Source organism: Branchiostoma lanceolatum, chromosome 7, assembly GCF_035083965.1.
Source record: "Branchiostoma lanceolatum isolate klBraLanc5 chromosome 7, klBraLanc5.hap2, whole genome shotgun sequence".
NCBI lineage: Eukaryota > Metazoa > Chordata > Leptocardii > Amphioxiformes > Branchiostomatidae > Branchiostoma > Branchiostoma lanceolatum.
Genome location: NC_089728.1, coordinates 18,412,112 through 18,435,284, shown reverse-complemented (window position 1 = coordinate 18,435,284; position 23,173 = coordinate 18,412,112). Strand labels below are relative to the sequence as shown.

General features: G+C 42.2%; 3 protein-coding genes across 3 annotated transcripts; 2 read left to right on the top strand and 1 right to left on the bottom strand.

Moving 5' to 3' along the window:
- Nucleotides 1–1,925: 1,925 nt before the first annotated feature.
- LOC136438670 (uncharacterized) lies at nt 1,926–5,583 on the bottom strand. The gene is made up of 3 exons (XM_066433584.1): nt 5,456–5,583; nt 4,508–4,646; nt 1,926–2,447 (listed from the first exon to the last, which is right to left on the bottom strand). The coding sequence occupies exons 1-3, from the start codon at nt 5,581–5,583 to the stop codon at nt 2,175–2,177; spliced, it is 540 nt and encodes a 179-aa protein (XP_066289681.1). The 3' UTR covers nt 1,926–2,174.
- Nucleotides 5,584–14,015: 8,432 nt separating this feature from the next.
- Nucleotides 14,016–23,076, top strand: LOC136438014 (uncharacterized protein DKFZp434B061-like). The gene is made up of 2 exons (XM_066432638.1): nt 14,016–14,708; nt 19,977–23,076. Exons 1-2 carry the CDS (start codon nt 14,706–14,708, stop codon nt 21,141–21,143), a joined length of 1,170 nt encoding a protein of 389 aa, XP_066288735.1. The 5' UTR covers nt 14,016–14,705; the 3' UTR covers nt 21,144–23,076.
- Nucleotides 14,868–19,602, top strand: LOC136438271 (uncharacterized). The gene is made up of 3 exons (XM_066433035.1): nt 14,868–15,533; nt 15,949–19,225; nt 19,352–19,602. Exons 2-3 carry the CDS (start codon nt 16,846–16,848, stop codon nt 19,600–19,602), a joined length of 2,631 nt encoding a protein of 876 aa, XP_066289132.1. The 5' UTR covers nt 14,868–15,533; nt 15,949–16,845.
- Nucleotides 23,077–23,173: the final 97 nt, after the last annotated feature.

Genomic DNA, 23,173 nt, shown 5'->3' with positions numbered 1-23,173 from the left:
GACTCGTACCTTGTCTACTCGTTATCTTCGGTAATTGTAGTTCGACTTACGTTTGTCCTGAGTGGGTGAATGAGGTGTTTGTGTGATTATACCCCCAGGCGATATTGCTCTTCCATTCCCGAGGTACATATAATTCCATTTTGCCTAGTTGTTATTCCCGTGTCAATTGAGATAAAACTCGTGTATAACATTGTGTATTCTGTGCTTGTTCGCCCTAGATCTATGGACACGGTTGTCGATTGAGAGAGAAGTACATAGCATGCAGGCAGGCTATGTGTAATCTCCAAGCAGATCTATGGGTGGCAAGGCATGCAGTATCAAAACAAGGGTGGCTTTTGGTTGGTTGGTCCATTTGATATTGCCTTGCCACCGATACATGTAGATCTAATATGAGATTAGTCTTTTTGTATTCTCCAAGCAGAGGTTTCGGTCAGGGACTGCAGGAGATAGCCGTGGTAGCGATTCCTAATTTAATAATGGCTGACTTCCCTTACCTCTGCATAGAAACCCCACCAAAGCGGGGCTATCCTTTCAAAATCGGTGAAGACAGGCAGCCGTTAGAAATCCCGACCAAAACCTCTGCTTGGAGAAAAGTCTATGTATATACTTTCAGCAGTTGCCTTTGTTTTTATAGATAGCTGCGTTTATATGATTTTCTTGGTATATTTGTTTTCCTTGTAAGTTTGATTTCCTTTCGACAGTCAAGTACTTTTTTTTTATCCAAATGTGCTTCTTTCGAGAGTTGGATTACTTTAACAGGTGCATTGTACTCTTTCATTCGCCAGTGCGCTGCCTTTCACTTCCTAATTCTTGATTCGATTTGAGTGTGCTGCAAGTCCGGATCAAATTCCATGGATCCTAGGGCCCAAGTTTGATCCTAGGGGGTCGACTCCAGCCCGGAAATGTTGTAAGGGATTGCATTCGTAATTTCGGATGGTGACGTAAAGCCGGCGGCCCCGTGTATCAAACCTCTGCAAGTAAAAGAACCCAGCACACTTATCGAGAAGAATAGGGGTGACCCGGTGTGCTTGGCCAAAAACGCGAGCCGTGGCGAAGCCGCATTGCACTACCACTAGCTTCTTGAAAAATCATCATGCTTCACCTCAATTGAGGATGACTGCAAGTCCGTTGAGTTTAATGCTGTTATAATCCACCTGTCTTGTGTATCTGATAATTTTCTCGCTTTCCTTTTTAACTTTCACGTTTTCCCAACAAAGGACGATCACTACAAAAACTCCAATTTGAAAGCAGTTTGGTAACCACTGGACCGAAAGATATTTTCTCTAAACACTTTTTGATCCTTTTTTAAGCTTCTGAAGGGGAAAGTACACATTAGCTAAATAGTCGTCACACCAAGGAAGGAAAACATAAAAAGATACAGCTCTAGGATAAGATAGAGTAAGCCTTGTAATGAAAAAAGTTTCAAAAGGCCACTTTTTCGAAATGTTACATCTTCTACATTGTCTCCAGATGCCCCATAAGTTTAATGAGTTGTTTAGGAAAATGAACTAAAAAGACGTTTTCAAAGCTTTTTCGTCCTTTTCAACAATCGTTTTTGTTGTAGTATCAGTAATGTCGAGCCAGCGAAAGTAAGACATATTATCTGGGCATTAGATTTTTCCACATTGTTCTATATATTCGGTGAAGCTTGTTCATGTGTCTCTGTGTCTGTGAACGGAAAAACACAAGAAGCCGTGGACAGAAGTAGAAGTCGTGGTTTTCGAACTTGACTTTGGCACAGCTATTCCTCATACAACATATAATGTTCTTGTGTATTCTGCCAAAGTACTAGCTCTGGATTGATACAAGCAATTGTATGTCAACCTGTAACTGGTATATACAAAACTATATATACTAGACAGGCAACAATTGCGAGCAACTACACCATATAACTTCACCCATCTTCTCTCAATGCGAAAATAGACTCAAATGGATTCTATAATTGAATTGTACAAAATATCTTGGGACTGTTCCTAAGGAACCTCCAGTTCAAAAACACTGCATTGACAATAACAAAAAGACTAAGTGACTCTTCTGTCTTCTGGCATGTTGTCTGTCCGTCCAATTTGTACTCTTTCTAGCTGCCCCTGGAGCCTGGAAGAGGCTAGTTTATAGGGGTAAGGAAAGCATTGGGGCTACCAGGGGAAGGGGCGGGACTACCAGTCGTTGGGACACTAGCAGGCATTGTCCTTGTCCAGTCCCTGATAGGTTGGAGGCTGTGCGATGGCAACGTCTTCAGGGGCAGGGCCACCATCATCCGGGGCCTCAGCAGCCATTTGCTCCTCAAGGTAGAACCGGGCCACCGCTTGCTCAACCATGTTCAGGTACTTCTGCTTGCTTTCCTCGCTGGCTTTCGGCTTGTAGACGGTAACGAAAATGGCGAGGCCAAGAAACACCACAGCCAGCGCGATCAACGCCCAAGGCCATGGATCCTGGGTAAGGTCGTCCTGGAAGAGAAATTCTTCTGAAATAAGTGCATGGCACAACTTTAATATGATATCGTCTACTATGCAATAAAGCCACAGAATCATATGGCACTCCCCCAATCTGCACAACCAAAAATCTTTTTTTTCTATTTCTTATGTTGAGAATTTGTTTATGTTTTTTATACAAAGAAAAACAAGAAAATTCAAGAAACCTTCTGCGAAATTCTTTGTTTATCAATACTTACACAACGAAATGTATTTTTTTTTCTGAAGTTGGGAAAATATTACAAGCATGATGTTCTCCAATAAGAATTTTCCAGAAAAATAAAAAAAAAATTCTTCCTCAATTTACTATAAGATTTGTTTTTTGTTTGGTCAAATGTGGTATTCTTACAGATTCTTTCTTAAAGACCATGCTTGTACTATAAAATCACCCAATAAATTCGGCTAACGTAAACTACCAGTCAGTCTGCTACTGACTGTCGTGGTGTTCACATCGGCGGAGGCCTGGCTAAGACAGTCACCACCAATACGAGTTACATGTGCTCTCAAAAAACGTTTGAAATGTAGAGACAACAGATAAGGAATTCATGTATTATTGTACATGAAGAAGTTAGATTTTTGTAACCCAGAATATAAATGACAACACTGGCCAAAATATCATGCTGTTTGGTAGTATAAGTAAAGGCATTAGCGGACAGTTCATGCGCAGTTCTACCTTACATTAGTTCTACAGAGCTCCATTTTATATGACTGGCTTTTAGAATACCATGTAGGAACCACAGCTACAAGTCATATTAGCGGACACACAAGCTTTCAGACATTTGAATTCAACTGTGAGGAGGGCATTTCCAAGTTGCAAATATACAGTTAGACATTTTGAAACAACTTTGACAGGCCGATTTGAAAGTTTATTTTTGAACACAAGGTTGATTTTCTAAAAACTGAAAGTTGTTTAGACTATGTAGTTTTGTTACAATCATTCCGTGTCATTCTGTATTGTTTCATAATGTTACTTTGAAAACCAGTAGAAAAAATATTTGAATCTTGTTCACCAGTATTATGCTAATCTTCTCCTGCCATTGTTTCAAGCCAGAGACAGTCTGGGATTTTTATGTGTTTATGTAGTTATGGGGGCCAATCCTCCTTTCAAACTACAGCAAGGCCACAGTGGGATGCACTTCCTAAATTAGTTTATGGTTCTGAACCCTGGGTCCATATTCTCGATTTTTAAGATATTTTTCCTTGGAAATTTTATTCTACTGGAATAATTTTCTTCGACTTTTTTGGTTTAAGAAAAAAATTATTGGATGCAATTCTTGTTTGTGATTAAAACAGGGATTCTTGTTTGGGCTTAAAACAGGCATTCTTGTATACAGATTAATATTCTTGCTGACAGAAAAAATGTCTTTGTAGAAGGAAAAACAAGAAAAATAAGAAAAACGATGTTTGGTAGTGTGGTCAGAAATGTTTTAACATACACATGTTATTAAAGACCTGATCACTTCGTAATGCAGTCCTGATTCTGGTATTCAAATGTGATTTTGTTTTGTGTGTGTGGAAGGGGAGGGTAGATTTTTAATAAATGTATGGTAATTCTTATTTTATAATGTCTCCATGGCACAAGTGATAAGCGATGCCGCTGCTTTGTCATATTGATAACAATCTGTGGATACAGAGGTCAAGGTTTGGATTCCGTACTTGGATATGGCGTAAGAGATTGCATTTGTTATTTCTTAAGCCTACGTTTCCACGAGTATGCTTTGTATGATTTGCAGTACGGGAATAGCTAGACTACCTTAGACTTTGGCAAATGTGGTATAAACACATTGGAAATGATGGGCAGAGAAATTCCCTGTATTATTCTGAATGTCAATTAAATAGATTGCAACTGTCAATCAAAATGATAAATTAGGATCTCATTGGGCAGACAGGAATATTAAAGCACATACATTATGCAAATAATGACCTCATTTGCATAACCAATGAGAACATGCTATAATTTCTTAAGGGTAAATGAGATGACATTATAAATTACCGGAACCTGGTGTAAATTATACTAAACTGCTTATTTATCTTACCGCTGCTAGGAAGAGAGCACCCACACACGTTAGGGTGAGGAAGATCACCCAGGACAGGTTCCGAAGCCACGCCCACCCCACCGGCCTGTCCACCACCTCGGGAAGGTCAATACCTTGACCATCTGCGACGAGCAGGATACTGTAGTGTACAAGTACAATGTCCATCAACATTTAGTACTAGCAACTACAAAATAACGTTACACCAAGAGACACACGGACAAATTGCACCGAAAACATATTTAACCTTCTTGCCAAATCCATTAACATGCTCATCAACATAATTACTAGCAGAGGTCGTCTACAGCAAAATAACGTTGCACCAACGAATCAATCGATGGATGAAGTTTAATGAATTAACTGTTTTTTTTTAGGGGGGCGTACACGTTCTTTCATTCCTTGGTTTCAGTTCTTGGTTACTTATGAGCAGAGTAGATTGGAATCTTCTTCAACAAGATTGGCAACATAAAACGAAGTTGCCATGGCAACGGTGGTTAATTTTTTTGATTACATGCATAAATTATATCAGTTGATTACTTAGTACCTTCTCTACCCAAATAACACAATTTGTCTTATGTATAAAAGTATTGTTTTCACAAAAAAGGATATTGTACCAAATTATGTAGATGAGACCCTCATATGCAAGATTTATGTTGAAAAATGGCCAAATTTACTAAACTTCCAAATGGGAGCTAGTTAATGATTGCAAATTTAATGAGATGGAGGGGTTGGTTCAGCTGCTGTAAACAGCTTTGGTAGACTGGCAGATATAGCAAACAATAAGGCAAAATGATAAAAAGACACACATTGCACTGCAGCACAGGTGTCGGTGCTTATAGATGCGTTTCCAAAGTATTTACGTTATATACAGTCGACTAGTCACATTGAACAGCATCACAATGTGGTCCCAAACGTACAAAATTTCCTAAGAAGGCATTAGACTAAGATTACCTCTTTTCGGGTACACAAGGCAGGAAGCAGAAGCAGCAGAACTCGGTTCGCACGAACATCTCCCGCTCCTCCACAGTGAAGTAGTCGCAGGCCCCGAACGACCAACCGTATCCCCAGATAACCGCCATTGTCGTGTTCAATCGACACCACACAAGAATATCTGCGTATAGCATATTGTTAAATCGCGCATTACCATCGACTTTGATGCTTGAAATGTCACCAGTAGATATTAAAAATACGATATATAGAGCATTTTACTATCATAACAAGCTATTTTGGACTGTCCTGTCAACGCTTAATGTAGCTCCAGGAGGGCCAAGGAACGGTTAATTTGACGTGTTCTTGCGAAATGTTTTACGAACGGGATCAATGGATTGCTTTATTATTGCGTGTCCAATCGGCCACTGGCACTGACACAATTATGCCCTCTATTTGACTTATTGTGTCAATATTGATTATGGTAAAATCCTCAAATATATAAGAGCCCTGCAGCTTCGATAATTGCCCTCGCTGCAATAAAGACTAGAAAGGTTGTTTGACCAACCCATCGGAGTGCACTTGGTCTTCCTGTGGCAAACAAATATCTGAGTACATGATACCCGAAGTGTGTTTTTTTTTCAAAGAGGTTAAAATGGCACATTTTGAGCTCCTTGTTTTTTCTAATTTCTTTCAAAGAACAGCGGAAGCAAATATTGACTTTATCCGTCTGTTGATGCTGTTGTCATGGTAACATTGGACCCAAAATTCTTAGCTGGTGACAAGTTGATGGCTTTATGGTGTTGATTGATTGAACTGCAAACACTTTCAACTTTTATACACTTGGCGGCAGTTTGTTAATGACATTCTGACGGCCGTCATAAACTCTTTTGGTTGCAAAGGACACGGTTTTAGTCGATGACCGCCGAAAACAAATTGTCTCGAATCCTTAAGACACATGAAGTGCTGCATTTACCGTTACATGTTGAAAAAAACGCCATTTTTGAAATGGTCTTTAGATGATTTGTACCTTTCGTTGAGTCCAATATGTAACAGACGAAGGTGTTTGTTTTAGTAGCCCATATATACATTGTGCCATGTACGATTGATGAGAAATAGAGTTCATTTATATATTCTATATATCTCATGCCAGGTATAATGCCTGACTAACGTTTCGGAGACGGGTGAATAGAAATTTGTTTCAGATGTATAATTTCCCCAAAGTCTTAATATGTTTCCATCGGCCACCATATGTGATATCTCACCAAATTCACGCCATAAGCGACGGAGAAGTAGCTTTAGATGAATTACAGCTCAAACCGTTTCGACAACTTTTTCAAAATCAAGCTTACGTTGCCACTATCACTGCTCCAAATAGAAACAGTAGCATTAAGTTGCGCATGCCCTTAAGAAAGGACACAACCAGATAAGAACTTTCCTCCTGCGGTTCTATTCTGCAACCTGACTGTTAACATTTTTTCGCCGATAAGTTACTAAAATTCACTTACGTCACCATTGACTTATGATTATGTGACCAATATGTTATGCGATATCGTATACTGCTAACCATGCGAGGCAGGAAAGCAAGTTCAGGGGTGCCTAAGCATTTATACGTTCCTGGCGGAATTCATACGATCTACTACTAAGAAACATACGATCCTTACGGAATCGATACGATCTACTACTAAGAAGTATACTATCCTTACGGAATCTATACGATCTACTACTAAGAAGCATACGATCCTTACGGAATCCATACGATCTACAACTAAGAAGCATACGATCCTTACGAAATCCATACGATCCACTTCTAAGTAGCATACGGTCCTTACGGAATCCACACGATCCACTGCTAAAAAAGCATACGATCCTTACGAATTTCATACGATCCTTACAAAATACAAACGATCATTACTAAATCTTACTCCTTTTTGGGCAGGCGTCTGGCGAACTCCGACTCTTGGTCTCGCCCTGCTTGTTGGTCTCTTATTACACCAGTATGTCGCCTATCAAGGCCAGCATCAGTGGGGGCCTGTATGGAGGAACGGGGGATCCTGTTTGTTTTCCCAAGGAGGTTGAAATGACTTCTTTTAATTTTAGCCTCCTTGGTTTTTGGTTATTTCGTTCAAAGAACAACGGAAACAAATATTGCATTTAATCCTCTGTTGATGCTGCTGTCATGGTAACATTAGACTAAAAAATTCTAAACTGGTGACGTATGACAAGTTGTTGACCTTATTGTGTTGATTGATTAGCTTGCAAACGCTACCAACTTTTTGCACATGGCAGCAAAATGTTACTGAAATCCTGAAGACCGTTATAAACACTCCCCTCTGAGGCAAGTGTTCTATACATAAACCCAAAGCCAAGAGGAGCGCGGTTCAAAGTCTAAGGCGGCAGTTCAGGACAAAAGGGCACGAAAGGGGTTTCGTGGGTTCAAGTCTGAGTTCATTGCCTCGTAAAATAACATTTTAATACAAACTTCACTGAAACGAGATGCTGATAGTATTGACTTTAAGACAATCTAGTTTATTTGCAATAGGTGGGCTAATTGCAACATGTAACAATGAATAGTTAAAAATATACAGACATCTCAAGTTAACAATGGTGACAAGTGGAGCAAGTGACTGTTCAAAGAATTGCAAAGGAATAGAATTTACGCTTTTCAGGTTTAACTCTACTGTCAAAGCGGAATGCATTTTATGTATAAAGTTAATTTCAATGTACAGTGAGATATGGTTTGTCGTATTCTATTATGTATGGGAAATGATGTGCTGAATTTCGCAATTGAGCCTTTTGGGCTGCAAAGAGAGTTCATTCCATAAAACCAGTCATATTAAAACCAGTCATATCGAAAACCCTAAAAGAGACTTATCTCTGGGAAAAATTACACATTTCCTTTTTTTACTTATAACCAGATGTAGTCTTGCAGAAGATAAACATTAACAGTAATATATTGTATGTAGATACAAATGATTAGCCCGGTACAGGTTCGTATACTCTTATCGAATTTCGAAATTGTACTTGTTGGAGATCACAATAGACTTTTGTGTGCTTCTGTAGAATTGTTTAACAATACATATGCTTTACTATTAATTGCTTGCAAGCCATTGTCCGACAGTAACCGGGCAAGTAAAAGACTTAATATTATATGTAGACACAAATTATAAACCCGGTATAGTCTCGTATACTCTTATCAAGTTTCAAAACTATACATCTATCCCAGTCACGTTGGTGATCACGAGAGACTGTCGTGGGCTTCTGTAGAATTGTTTAACAATACATATGCTTTATTGTAAATTGCTTGCAAGCCATTGTCCGACAGTAACCGGGCAAGTACAGGAATTAATATTGTATGTAGACACAAGTTATAAACCCGGTACAGTCTCGTATACTCTTATCAAATTTCGAAATTGTACATCGACCTCAGGTTGAAGATCACAATACACTTTCAAGGGCTTCTGTACAACTGTTAAATAATACATGGTTTTGCTTGCAAGCCACTGCCCGACAGTAACCGGGCGAGTACACAGTCTGAGCTTAATATTGTTTATATAAATTTGATAAGAGTATACGAGACTGTACCGGGTTTATAATTTGTGTCTATAGAAATTTCGAAATTGTACTTCTACCCCAGTCATGTTGGTAACCACAGACTGTCGTGGGCTTCTGTAAAATTGTTAAACAATAAATGGTTTATAGTGAATTGCTTGCAAGCCATTGTTCGACAGTAACCGGGCAAGTACAGGACTTAATATTGCTGACGTGCTGAGCAACTTAGCAACGAAGAATGGCGTGGAAAATTTAGTTTTTGTCTGTGTTCAACAAGGTTCATGAAGTGTGTAATGTTTACCTACAAGTCGAAAATCAGTTTTAACTGTATTACTCAATATACAAATATGTATTCCATATACGCTTAATACGAGCTACAAAACTACACTATCCCTAAAATGTGGTTTGATAATTATGAGATTAAAATGTTTATCAATGAGTAACAGCTTAGTAAGAAAACACTACAACTATCAAATTTAAAACAGGTTGTATGTACGTTACTTGTTAGACTGCATTTGTGGTTTTGCTGGATGTATTATTCTAATGTAGAGCTGGGTAAATAACAGAAATTATATGTGCTTCAATGTCTATGATTCGTGCAGAAATTCTTATTTTTTGGATGGTTCAATGACCGCCAATGACCGGACAAGTGTCTCTACAGACTCACCTTGTTATGAACGTCACAGTGGAATGTTCCATTGCCTTTTTGGAGGCGGTTTTCATGGGTTCAATGAACTGTGTTATCATGACGTCATAACCTATCGGACAACTAAATCTGGTGACGTGCAGAGTCACCCAGCACTGAACAATGGCGGAATATTCCGTTTCTGTCTGTGTTTGATGAGGTGTAAGAATGCTCTACCAGTCGAAAATCAGTTTAGCTGTGCTACGCAATACATATTCACAAATTATATGTCAATACGTTTCAATATTGATCTTCTTTTTTCATTGCCAAAGTGATGTTAGAATCCCCCTACACTGGTATAAATGTCGCTTTCTTGAATCACATGTTGAATAACTGAATCCCGTACAAGATATGAGGAATTGAGCCTCCTATTTCAAATGTTTGTGTCATTTTGATAGAATACATTCAAACCTGAACATGGTGATAACTTAAGGGACTTGAAGAACATTGTCAAAGTCGACAGGTGGCCACTGTGTATAGTATTCTTAATGTTAAGATCATCAGGAAACTTTAAGATGATTGCAAGGACAGTACCAAGTCGGTCTTATACAGAGACAGTCACTAGTGAATGTTTGACTGTACATACTACACAACCTTTTTAGATAGTTTCAAAGCGATCACCGACAAACCATATCTCAGCATTTAACTGTGCCACAGTGAATTTGTATAGGTAACTACGGGAGAGGTCGTTGACCGGGTGTGGTAAAAGGGGTCGGGCACCTCAAGTCATATTTAGATTATATCATGATCTCATCTAATTACTGATAAGAATAGCTTTACGTCGTGATCTTTGGTTGCACAGAAAAGTATAAAAGAGCGACCAGTGTGGTTCGTTTGTCATAGGAACATTTCGAAGATAGCTTAACATCGGCATTGAATTCGACGTACTGTACACAAGGTCCCCCGAACAGGCACACACAAGACGTGACTTCTCTACTGTACGACGCATCAAGAAGTTGTCCAAAAGGATTCCCGAAAAAGCACAAAGCACTCTTAGCAACAAGAGAAAAGGTGAAGGTATTTTTCTAGCATTTTTGAGACTGTAGGGGCAGTGGGTTGTTATCCACTGTGTCTAGGGCTTGGTTTTGGAAGGTGGAGCCCAGCCCTCTCCTTCCACCGTCGAATGTATGCTTACAATAACATTATAAATGCTAAAGCAATGCCATGGGCAGTGGGCCTCGGCATTGTTGTTGAGCAAGGGATAGAGTCTGTACCGTCACAAACCATGCCTGTCACGTTCTGTGCTTTCCCAAGCTCAGACCGTGACACAGCCCGACCGTCACAGACTGTGCCCGGAAGCGCTGTCAATCACTGTGATTGACGGGGCAGTGATGTAACTATTCATGCCCGCGTTTCCATATTAGGTAGCGTGTTTTTGTTTACCGCAGTCCTCCCACCCCCCGTCATCTTTGTTTTTTTCGGGGTGTTGAGATAAGGAGGAACAGCGTAATTCTCGCTCTGTAAAATAATTGAATAACTTATACTTAGATTTGAAGTGGCACAAAAAGACAATGTCTATAACAGATGCTAGAAAACAATTTGTAAGACTAAATATATTCTACCCTGGGAAACCAGATCTAGACTAGGATCGGGCCACTTGCCGGTTACTTCGATGTCCCGAGGCAGTCAGCTCGCCCGATCTAAATCAATGCTACGGGAATTCGAAGTTGTAGCCCCGGGCACTGTCCAGGCACGGTTCGTGACAGTGCGCGAGTGTCACAAACCGTGCTTTTGCCCCAGGCACGGTTTGTGACACTCGGACACTGTCACAAACTGTGCCCAGGCATGGATTGTGACAGTGCCCGAGTGTCACAAACCGTGCCTGGGGCAAAAGCACGGTTTGTGACACTCGCGCACTGTCACAAACCGTACCTGGGGCAAAAGCACGGTTTGTGACACTCGCGCACTGTCACGAACAGTGCCTGGTGCAAAAGCACGGTTTGTGACACTCGGGCACTGTCACGTTCAGTGCCCAGGCACGGTTTGTGACAGTCCCCAGTGCCTCAGGACACAGTCGTGAATGGCACGGTTCGGAACGGATTTCTGTTGAAGAAATTCGTGATAAGACGTCCGTCTGCTTGTGCCACATCAACTCTAAGTCCAAATTATCCAAGACAAGCGCGAAATGTGTTTCAATGAGCGAGAATTACGCTGATTCTTTCTCATCCCAGCGCCCCGAAAAAAAAAGATGGCGGGCTGCAGGGAAAAAAACGCGTTGGGCAGACTCCTCCCCCTCAAAACACTAATCTCCGCCCCAAAGCACAGTATGGGATAAGACCCCATGTGTGTCACGAACTGTGCTCGGTTGGGCACGATTCGTGATGGTGTCCGAGTGTCACAAACCGTGCTTTTGTCCCAGGCACGGTTTGTGACACGCGGGCACTGTCACAAACCGTGCCTGGGCACCAAACGTGACAAAGCACCAAACGTGACGCGACGAGTCACCCGATAATGGAACACCGATGTGCGCCGGAAACGCCCCCGTCAGCGCTGGCCTGTCGTCCTTTGACCGGAGGCTTTGCCAAAGGGGTTCCGAGCGAAGTTCGCACCCGCTCGGCTCGTCGGCTTCGTTCGGAACTCGCACCTGCTCGGGTGATACCATAGTGATACCCAAGTACTTCATTTTGGGTTACGCTCGGAACTTCGGCACCAACCCGAGAAGTTCAGCACGGGCGATTCACGGCAATTCCTTGATCTACCGCCTATGCCTGGCAATACCAGGGTTAAACAACAATAGTGCATGTTTTTTTAAAGAATGTTGCTCATACTAACGCTACACAGGGCAGAAATAACTTACTTTCGCTAAACACCGGACGAGGCATGTTTTCCAATGATTTGATGCTATGCTGATGAATAATCATCTAAATCATGTATATTTTGACAGTACGTTACAGTCATTTTCGACAATTAAACGTACCTTCCACGACGTGTGTATTCCTGTGTACTTCCTTGGCGTTCTTGCTTTGCGACAGCTTAACCGAACATTTTCATTTATAACCTAAAAACAGCTAACTATGATAATAAAAAAATCATTTATAACATTTCTATTTCTATTGGTGACATTAAAGCACCAACGTCGATGTTAATGCGTATTTGAACAATTTGCTACGCAAATATCCCTGTGCCACATCCATTGAACACGTTAACGGACGGAGAACCAAGTCAAGTGTCAAGTCAAGTGTCAAGTCAAGTGTCAAGTCAAGTCAAGTCAAGAATGGGAACAATCTTCATCGGCACCTGGTTGTTCGGGGCCTGCGACTACTTCACTGTGGAGGGACAGGAGATTTTCGTGCGAACCAAATTCTGCTGTTTCCAATTCATGCCTTGTGCACCCCAAGAGAGGTAATCATTAATTGTTAAAAAGACTTCCATTAGTGAAGTACGAGGGGTGATCAATAAGTTATTGACATTCATAAAAGACTTCATACCTTAAAATGACACCAAAAAAATGAGTTTTGCACCTTATTTCTTGGAGAGGCCGAGGACTTATTTATCACCCCTCGTACAAACAAGTGAACTATTGTTCCCGGTATCATTACACATAACATACACATTGCATTAGAATTTATATACATACATGTTGTGTTTCACAATCGTAGTCTTATGCATTATTGTTTTCTTGTTGTCTTAATGCATCTGTCTGTACACTACCAAAAATGCAGTTTTAATTTTTTTCTTCTTTTTTCTCATACACAGAATTTTTCTTAAAAGAAGGAAAATTTCCGTGAATAAGAAAAACATTTTGTCTACGAGTTAAGATTTTTTTTCGTATTACATACTAAATAACTTTTTCTTACACATTTTCTCTTGAAGTAAGAATATTCAAGAAAGGGAAGAGACACATTCTAATATTTTCTTTAACATCAGAAGAAAAAAAATCTTGCAAGTCAACAAAAGAAGACATATATAACTTAAATTTCAAGAAATTCTAGTAAGTGGAAATACTTAAGGAATAGTTTCTAAACTTTAGAAAATTAAGAAAGTGTTCCTTGTTGGGAGAATTTCAATGGAAAGAATCTTTCATATTTTTTTTCATATTCATTTTTGAAATTCTTGATATTCGAAAATTTGTCCATAAGTTAATAATATCAACAAAAAAATTGAAAAAAAAAGAAAAGAATTTTGGGCTGCTGACAGTAGCTTGTCCACCCCCTCCATTTCATCAGCTGTGCAATTACATGTATTACCTAGCTGTATTCGGACGCTGTGTTTTTGAAGAAGATTCCCATCTACTCCACTCATTAGTACCTTGAACTGAAACGAATGACCATAAGAACATGCCCCTTACCTCCAAAACAAAACAAAACAAAAAACTGTAAATTACTTTGTCAAGAAGGTAATGTTTTCGGTTCTGTTTGTCCGTGTATCTGTGTGTCTGTGGTACAATACCTTTTTTTGTGAAGACAAGACTTTCATACGTTGGACAACTTGTGTTATGTGGTGAGAGAATATGATCAACTGATATAATCTATGCCAGCGAGGTCCTTATTTGCATGTGGGCTAAAAAACGAAAACATTAACAAAGACCACCGTTGCCATGGTAACGTCATTTTATGTTGCCAATCTTTTTGAAGAAGATTCCAATCTACTCTAGGTCTGGGAACCGGGAACTGAAACCAAATTACGTGTATGCCCCCCATACCCCCCTAAAAAACAGTTAATTCATTAAACTTCTTCGATCGATTGATTCGTTGGTGCAACGTCATTTTGCTGCAGATGACCTCTACTAATAATTATGTTGATGAGCATTTTAATAGATTTGTCAAGAAGGTTATGTTTTCGGTGATATTTCTCCGTGTGTCTGTTTGTGTGTCTGGTTGATTGATTATTTGGTGATAAGTTATCTTTTTGTAGTTGCTATGTTGACTAACATAATTTGTACCTGAATGTACAGTCTCTTGTTCGTGGCAGATGACCAAGGTATTGAGCTTCCTAAGGTGGTGGGCAGGTCAGTAGGGTGGGCTGGCTTGGCTTCGGTACCTGTCCTGGCTGGTCTTCCTCAGCGTCACGATACTGGCTGTCCTCTTCCGAGTATCAATGGTAAGATAATTTTCTTGTGTTCATCTCAATTACCCTTAACAAATCAAAGCATATTCTCATTGGTTATGCAAATTATGTAATTATCTGCATGATTTATGTGCTCTGATATTCCTGTTTCCCCAATAATGGTAGGGAGGCCAAAGTGAAATGTTAACACCAGGGGCAGTTCCGCTGCATCTAAACTAAAAAATATCGAATTAATTCTAAAATCCAAAAAACATAGTCTCAAAGAACGTAAAAAGTTCTATAAGTCTGCCAAGTTTGGTGAAGTATAACCCTCTACATAAAGTTTTATCGCAAATTGAAAACCGTACATAAGGCAGTTTTCACGCCGCTCGGGCCGTCCGCGCATTCAAAATGGCACCCGCGCTAATGTATTAAATCCTATACCCGGATTTCAGAGCGCGCGCGCCCGGAATGGGCCTGGATGTAATACTATTTTTGATTGGTCGTCGCTTCGCCGTAAAACGTCGCACAGCCAATCCAAGACCAGCTTCTGAAAGCTACTATTTGGGAGAAACCAACTTGCCCATGCGGGGATAGCGTGGTGCCAGGTAAGTTTCGTTCTTGCGGTTTAGAAAATAGGTCATTTTTCTACAAGTCGTAGCGCAAAATTCCGTAAAGATATACAGTTCCGCACAGAATGTACGGGTAGATGATAATATTGTTCACCTTTCTGTGGATTTTTGTGACTTTTGAAGGAACTATGTTCGTGCGATGGCCATCGGCGCGGCGAGTGTCTGCCGGAGACCGCTACAAAACAACACTCTCGACCACGCCGCCATTTTCGCTGCTTTCCCGCGGACTGAACGCAGTAACTTTCGGGTGAGTTTTGGTCACGTAGTGGTCACGTAGTCGATTTTAATTCACCCAAAGTACAACCAAAGCATGTATACGTAGTTTATGGGAATTATATGGTAGGTTTTCTTTGTCTTGTACCTCATAAATTGACGGCGAATTTAGAGCATTTTCTTGTTATGTTAGGTGGTGGGAGGGGGAGGGGGGCACTGACTGTGGTATAGGGTAAGTGATTACTATGGCCTCATGTTGGGAATGTTGTTGTGTTCTTTACATGCGTGAAACACACTAGCCAGTGGTTATCCTTCCAGGGTTCCATATAAAACAAATGTCTCGTGAAGAATGACTTGATTGATTATGTGTAGGGCTTAAGTGCCATGATGCATCAAATTTATTACATCTGTTGTAAAAATTACTTCCTTCTCTGATTTATCCAATTTAGGCTTGAAGATGGATTTATTCCAACGTCAAGGTGTACATCCCCTCTCACAAACAGGGACGTCATCGAAATGTTTGCTACAAGTAATCATGCATACGCCGAGACACCTGTACAAGGATCCAAGCCAGACGACATGTTTGTGTCTTGGATAAAGGGGTACACTGTCCTTTACACAACTGATGCAGATGTAAGGCGGCTACAAGACCGTGCCCGAAGGCTGGAACAATCGGCTATCAAAAAAGTCCTTGCCTATAACAAGTCCAGAAACAAGAGAACCTCGGTTGTGCAGCCACTTCTGGATAGCCTCATGCAGTTCTTAGATGCCGAGTTTGTATGGGTAGGCCAGCAAGAGCCCGAGATAGGACAATTCTCTCTTACGACTAGTGGTACAGGTACAAATACTACTACCAACATGTCTGCTGCCGTCCTCCCTGCTGCCGTCCTGCTTCCAAGTTATGAAGCGGTAGATCACTCCTATGGGCCCTCATCATTCTGCTCTGCCTCGCCCCCACCATCATATGAGGAAGCCATACGATTGTCGCCAAAAATTGATGGACGAAAAAGGATGACCCTGAGAAACTCCAAGACATACAATTCCTCGCCAAGTAAGGTTGAATTGAAGAATCAAGAAAGTTGTCGTCATCTGTCGAGAGATACAAGAGGAAGATTGAAAACAATGACGATGTGAAGAGAATTGTGGGCAAGAGACAGAGACAGCTGTACTTTGAGCTAAACCATGCAAAAGCTGCTGTGGAGAAGGCCAAGGCAATAGCAAGAAAACGCACGGAACGGCTTGAAAAACGAAAATCCCGACAAATCCAACAGTTGCAGGCTTCGATATCCAAACGTGTTTCAAAGATTGAGGAGGAGAAGAGATCCTGGGAAAAGCTGGCTTTGGACATGCTGGAATGTAACAGCAATAACACTTCAGTTTCACGGTACCATCTTAAGAAAATGAAGAAATTGAATCACAATCTAAAGAGGAAGCTGAACCGTCGGGAAGAAGCCATGCCAAAACTGAAGGAACGCCTCAAGCTTGCACAAGCCAAGGTGAAAGAAGCAGAATCATCTCTAGACGACCAAAAGCTTGCAACAGCAGCAATGGAAGGGATTGTGGCAGAGCTGGAGGCGCAGTTATCAAACAAAGAAGATAAAATCCAAGATCTGCAGAAGCTCTGTAACAGTCTGAAAAGCCTGGAAAGCAAAAAGAATGGGGTCTACTCCACAGAGATTCGACTTACATACTACCATCTCCTTCAACTGGGAGTATCAGCGAACAAAGTGGAAGAAGTTGTCCGATCTGTTCTACAAAACCTCACCCCATTTGACATGAAAACTACAGCTCTGCCAAAGAGAAGTCTTGCCCAGAGAATGAAACTGGAAGCTGGGTGTCTGGCAGAAGTTCGGGGAATTGTTGAATGGTCAAGAAGGGAAGACAAGAGTGTTGGGTATCACAGTGACAAAAGCCCCAAAGCCCAGTTAGAGTGGCTTACCCACAAGTTTGTTCTATCCCCAACACCAGCAGAAAAAGACACTGGTAAGAAAACAACGTTCACTCTGTCCCTCTCTCCTGTCACTGGGGGCAGTGCCCAGGATGGCCTGGACGACCTCATTTCCAACATCACACGCATTCGGGAAATGGCACGAGAGTATGGCATAGCAGATTGTGACAACATATACTCAATTCAACATATTGCTGCGAAGATGTCCGACAGAGCGGCGACAGAGATGAAGCACACGAAGTTGCTAGAAGAAGCAAAAGTGGAGGAACTGAAGAAAACTCCAGGCTGGAAGGACAAATCAGCAGCAGAGCGGAAAGAGCTATCCAAAGTCATGGGTCTTACATGCAGCATGCATAAATTGCATAATGTGGCAGAAGCAATGACAAAAGCCAGCACCTTGTACCTGCAGGGTGAAACTCAGCCAACATCTAGCGGCAGGCAACCTATGGTAGGTGCAAAAAAACATGTCTATGAAACGGACAAGCTTCTTTGTACGGAATCTAAAAAAGAAATTGCGGAAGGAAAAGACTACAAGGCCTACTGTCTTGCTACAGAGGTAGTTGATGTAGCTGGCTGCGAACTTTTCAAGCCTATTGTTGGCTCCAGGTACTTTATCTTTTTATTGAACGCTATCCCAACCTACTGCGGACAGGAGTTCATTAAGACCTTTCTCCTTGACCAGCGGGACATGAAGGGAAGCTGGAACAAATTAGAGCAAAGCGTCTATGATGGGTATGCATGTGAGAAGACCATGGCAGAGGAGAGGGCTTACAGCATTTTGTACCATGAAGTTTTCCTGCCGCTGTACAGGAAATGCCACGGAGCGAAGAATCCACTTGATCTGAATGCTGTATACGCACACACTGTGCAGAAGTTCAAGGAGTGGGGGGATCACCCAGAGTTGCTGTTCAGAGGGGATGAAGACCTCTACCCAGATCTCAGAGATACAAAGTATGCCAGCTATATTGCCAAAGTTAGAGAACCAGAGGCCAACGACGACATTGTCATCAAAGTTCTCGGAGTGGCGTGCAAGGCTGGCTACTCCAAACTCCAGGATCATGCTAGTGAACATCTACCTGGTGGTGAATATAGCAATCCCTCAGAACGTATGATCTCCACAGCAGCACATCTTGATGGCAGCACTAACGACACCTGTGAGTCAGACTTTGGTGTGCTAGACAGACAATGTCATACTGCACCCAACAGCAATCCAGTGTCGCTTTCGTCAATGGTGCGGGCGAAGCGAGATCATGCTGCACAGTGGGCCGAAGCACAGACAAAAGATGAGCGGGAGAAGGCCATCAACTTTGCACGGAAAAGTGCGTCAAAGCTACGTGAAAGTAAAGACAAACAACTTTTCAAGCAATATGTGGCAAGAGAGCCTGTCAGAAGGCAGAAAATCGAAAAAAGAAGGCAGAACAGAGCCAGGAAGGAGGCAGCGGAGTCGTCGAGGCTGCAGGCACTCAAAGATGGAGGACTTGTGCTGGACAAAAAGAAGATCAAAACGCTTAATACAGCAGCAGTCAACAGTCAAGTCCAGTTTTGGGTTTTGCTCGCAGGAAAGATGAACCTTTGCAGAGGTGACTTGCTGAAGGGAAGAAGTAAACTGTCACTTGCACAGAAACGGACGATGCTAAAGACTCTAATCTGCAAAAATTCCACTGCATGTGACAAACTCCTTGCTGCCCTTCGCCGGCGTGATGGTGATCAGAGCTCCACCGACAGCAGCGCCAGTTCTAGTGATGACGACACTCCATTAGCTCGTCTTGGCAGGAGAGGTGAGCTGTCGTAATATGCAATCACTGCCCCTTCTTGTCAATCTTGACGCCTTTTAATGTGGTTATGATGAGGTACTTTCAATGACATACCAAAGTAACTGTTAAATGTTTCTGTATGTCTTGCAGAGCCTGAGGCTGAGAGCGGTGAATCCAGCGACGAGGATACACCTTTGGCCCGTCTTGCTGAGGCTGAGAGCGGTGAATCCAGCGACGAGGATACACCTTTGGCCCGTCTTGCTGAGGCTGAGAGCGGTGAATCCAGCGACGAGGATACACCTTTGGCCCGTCTTGCAGAGGCTGAGAGCGGTGAATCCAGCGACGAGGATACACCTTTGGCCCAGCTTCGTCGTCCCGTACGGATAGGTGAGCTGAATTAAATCACTTATTTTCTTGACCTTGGTAAGAGCTATGGACAGCAGATAGATGAACTGCTTATGATGATTATATCTTAAGAAATGGGCCTTCAAAAATGCTTCCCAGGAACCTTTCACTTTGGCCTCCCTAATAATGGCAATTGTCATTTTGATTACCTGTTGAAATTTATTTATGCAGAATGGTGTAACGAAGTAACAACATGTTTAACAACATGTATATGTTAAAACATTTCTGGCCTGATTGGGAGAGTGCCATACGTTTCTGTAGCCTTATTGCATCGTAGACTACCTTATATCATATGCCAAAAAAGGTAACTCAAGCAACTGTCATATCATATTTGTGGCATGAACTTATTTCAGACAAAATTCTCTTCCAGGGTCTCGAGGAGCCATGGCCTTGGGCGTTGGTCACGCTGGCTGTGGTGTGTCTTGGCTTCGCCATTTTTGTTACCGTCTACAAGCCGAAGGCCAGCGAGGAAAGCAAACAGAAGTACCTGAACTTGGTTTGTCAAGTGATGGGCCGGCAACACCTTCACGGGCAAACGGCTGCTGCAACCGCGGTTCACGGTAGCCCTGCCCACCAAGTCGTCACCATCCAACAGCCCCAGCCCTATCCTGGTCTGCACAAGGACAATGTCAATGTCACACGTATCGCTGGTGTCCTAATGGCTGGTAGTCCCACTGGCGTCCCTACCCACGGGAACCCCAGTGGCATCCCTACCCATGGGAACCCCACTGGCATCCCTGCCCACGGGAACTCCGCCGGCATCCCTGCCCATGGGAACCCCACTGGCATCGCTACCAAAGGGAACCCCACTGGCGTCCCTACCCACGGGAACACCTCTGGAATCATAACCCCAAGGAACCCCACTTACATCCCTACCCGCGGGAACCCCACTGGCATCCCTACCCACGGGATCACCAATGGCATCCCTACGCACGGGAACGCCTATGGCATCTCTACCCATGGCAACCCCACTGGCATCCCTACCCACCGGAACCCCACTGGCAACCCTACCCACGAGAAACCCACTAGCATCCCTACCCACTGGAAACCAACTGGCATCCCTAGCAACGGGAACCCCACTGGCATCCCTAGCCAAGGAAACCCAGCTGGCAACCCTACCCAAGGGAACCCCACTGGCGTCCCTACCCACAGGAACCCCACTGGCATCCATACCCACGGGAACCCCAGTGTCATCCATACCCACGGGAACCCAAGTGGCATCCCTACCCACGAAAACCCCACTGGCATCTCTACCCACGGGAACCCCACTGGCATCCCTACCCACGGGAATCCCAGTGGCATCCCTACCCACGGGAACGCCACTGACATCCCTACCCACGAGAATCTCACTGGCATCCCTACCCACGAGAAGCCCACTGGCATCCCTACCCACGGGAACACTGCTGGGTTAAGGCAACCCATGCTCCAAAATTCGTGTTCGAGTTCGTCCACATACCTGACCAGGTGCGCGGCCGAACTCGAACACAGTTCGGATTGTTCTACTACGGATCAGTTCGGGGGGGCGCAATGTCTATAACAGTACCCAATCATACATCTCCTCTCAGGTGTCGTACGTATGAGTACAGAATCGTTTTATGTTTTGGATGGGTTACATTCTAAACGTTTCAGTCAAGTGATTTGGGAGTTGTTTCCTCCACGAATGTTGTATGAGCCGCGCCGAGTCCTACTAGCGCTTTTTTGACGGAGGTGTTCCAAATAGAACAGGGGGTTCTATATGTTCGATATGGTGTTCGAAGGGAACGTTTGTTACGTCATTGGTTTTGGATTTCACGGGAGACAACGAGCTGCTTGTGTGGGATCGGGTTATGACTTTTACGGCATTACGCGCAGCTCAAAACAACAGAATTGATCCTTGACGCAATCAAATGTTACTTTTCATCGCTTTCTTAATCATCAAGATTGTCCAAGGCTATTTTGCATAGATTTTATTTTCTTTTAACTGGGGCATATCTTTAACAAAATATGACCCAAAAATAGCTGCTTTTGATGTTTTGGCCCAAGATAACAAAGTACCTTTGACATACCAGGCGCAGAGGACTTTAAAAACAGGCATACATTACTTCTAGATAATTCTTTTTGTAGTTTTGCCAGTTTTAGACCAAAATGTAAAAAATAAAACATTTATGTACCCTGCCATTAGAAGGGGTGCATTGGGAAAATGCGTATAGTCCTTGATTCACACTTTGGCATTGATCACTTCAAAAAGATTAGACGTGTACTTTTTTTGGCTTCTGTGCTCTGGTCTTACAACCGAATGACCTGAAATTTGGTACAGAAGTACCTTTAAGATATTGCCACAGGACGGTTTTGACACTTTTAGAATACGCTACTTTAGAATGATTCATTTTGGGATTTCGGAGCATTTTTTACCGAATGTGTCAATTTTTGCACGGGGAAACATTTTCTAAATTAAATTTGGGACTGGTGTGGTTGTGCAAAATTGTATATTTCTATGGAAAGTTGCTGGAAGTTCTGCTACAATACCATAATAAGCCGCAAGGTGGCCCGAATTCGAACTCATTCAAGTTCTCAATAACAATTAGCCACAGGCCAAATATTGACGCAATCAGCTGAGGATTTCTTAAGTAATACTGTTTACAAACACCAATTTGAAATCAGACAACAAACTAGACTAAAATATGACCTTCAGGCGAAGGTAATCAATAGTATTTGGTAAATCAGGTTAAAACCTCACATGTTTTAAAATTAAGAAGGCCAAAAACAGTCATGCTCAACTGACGTGAAGCAATAAGATTCTTTAAGTAGCTATCACTTACTCTTGCAGCTTAACGCATCGGACCACCCCTACCATTTTCGATAAATGTGTTGGGTTCTTTTACATGAAAAGGTGTTATAACTGCGGCTAACATACACAGGGATGCCAGATTTACGTCCCCATCCGAATGGACTAGTGCAGTCCCTTATAGTTCTGTCCGAGTGGATTTCGGATCTCCGCCATCTGGTTCCAGAGACTTTGATCCAGATGGAGAAGTTATTGTGCGTTTTCAGGCGCATGGACATAAAAGGAAGTTACTTCTAAGGATTAAACTAAGACTTAGATAGCTGCAGCGAGGCAATCAGTTTTATACACATACTCTAGTGCACTGCGCTAACTGCTCATGAAGCATCAGTGAAGAGTAAGTATATCTTATCTATAAGAAACACATGGCACCTTAGACGCACAGTAGGATCCATTTATTAGTACTTAAGCAGTCACCTTATAGGATCAGGTCCTGAATGTTTGGCTATAAACTTACAAGGCATTCTCTTGACTTCGAATAAGAGCAATACAGACTGCTAAGATAAAGCATTCAAATAACAGTACAATCATTTGAGCAACATCAAAAGTCTGCGTGGACGTCACAGCTTAGCGTTTCGGAATACACAGACAATAAAAGATAGAAATTATCCATAGCGCGGTGCTCTCCGCAAAATGAAACAAAATAATCCGGCATGCCGAGTTAAAATTAAATTGAATTATTAGAAGATTTCTCAAAAGGAATTAGCACATGAAAGAATCACTGAACGGTCATCAAAAATTGCTCC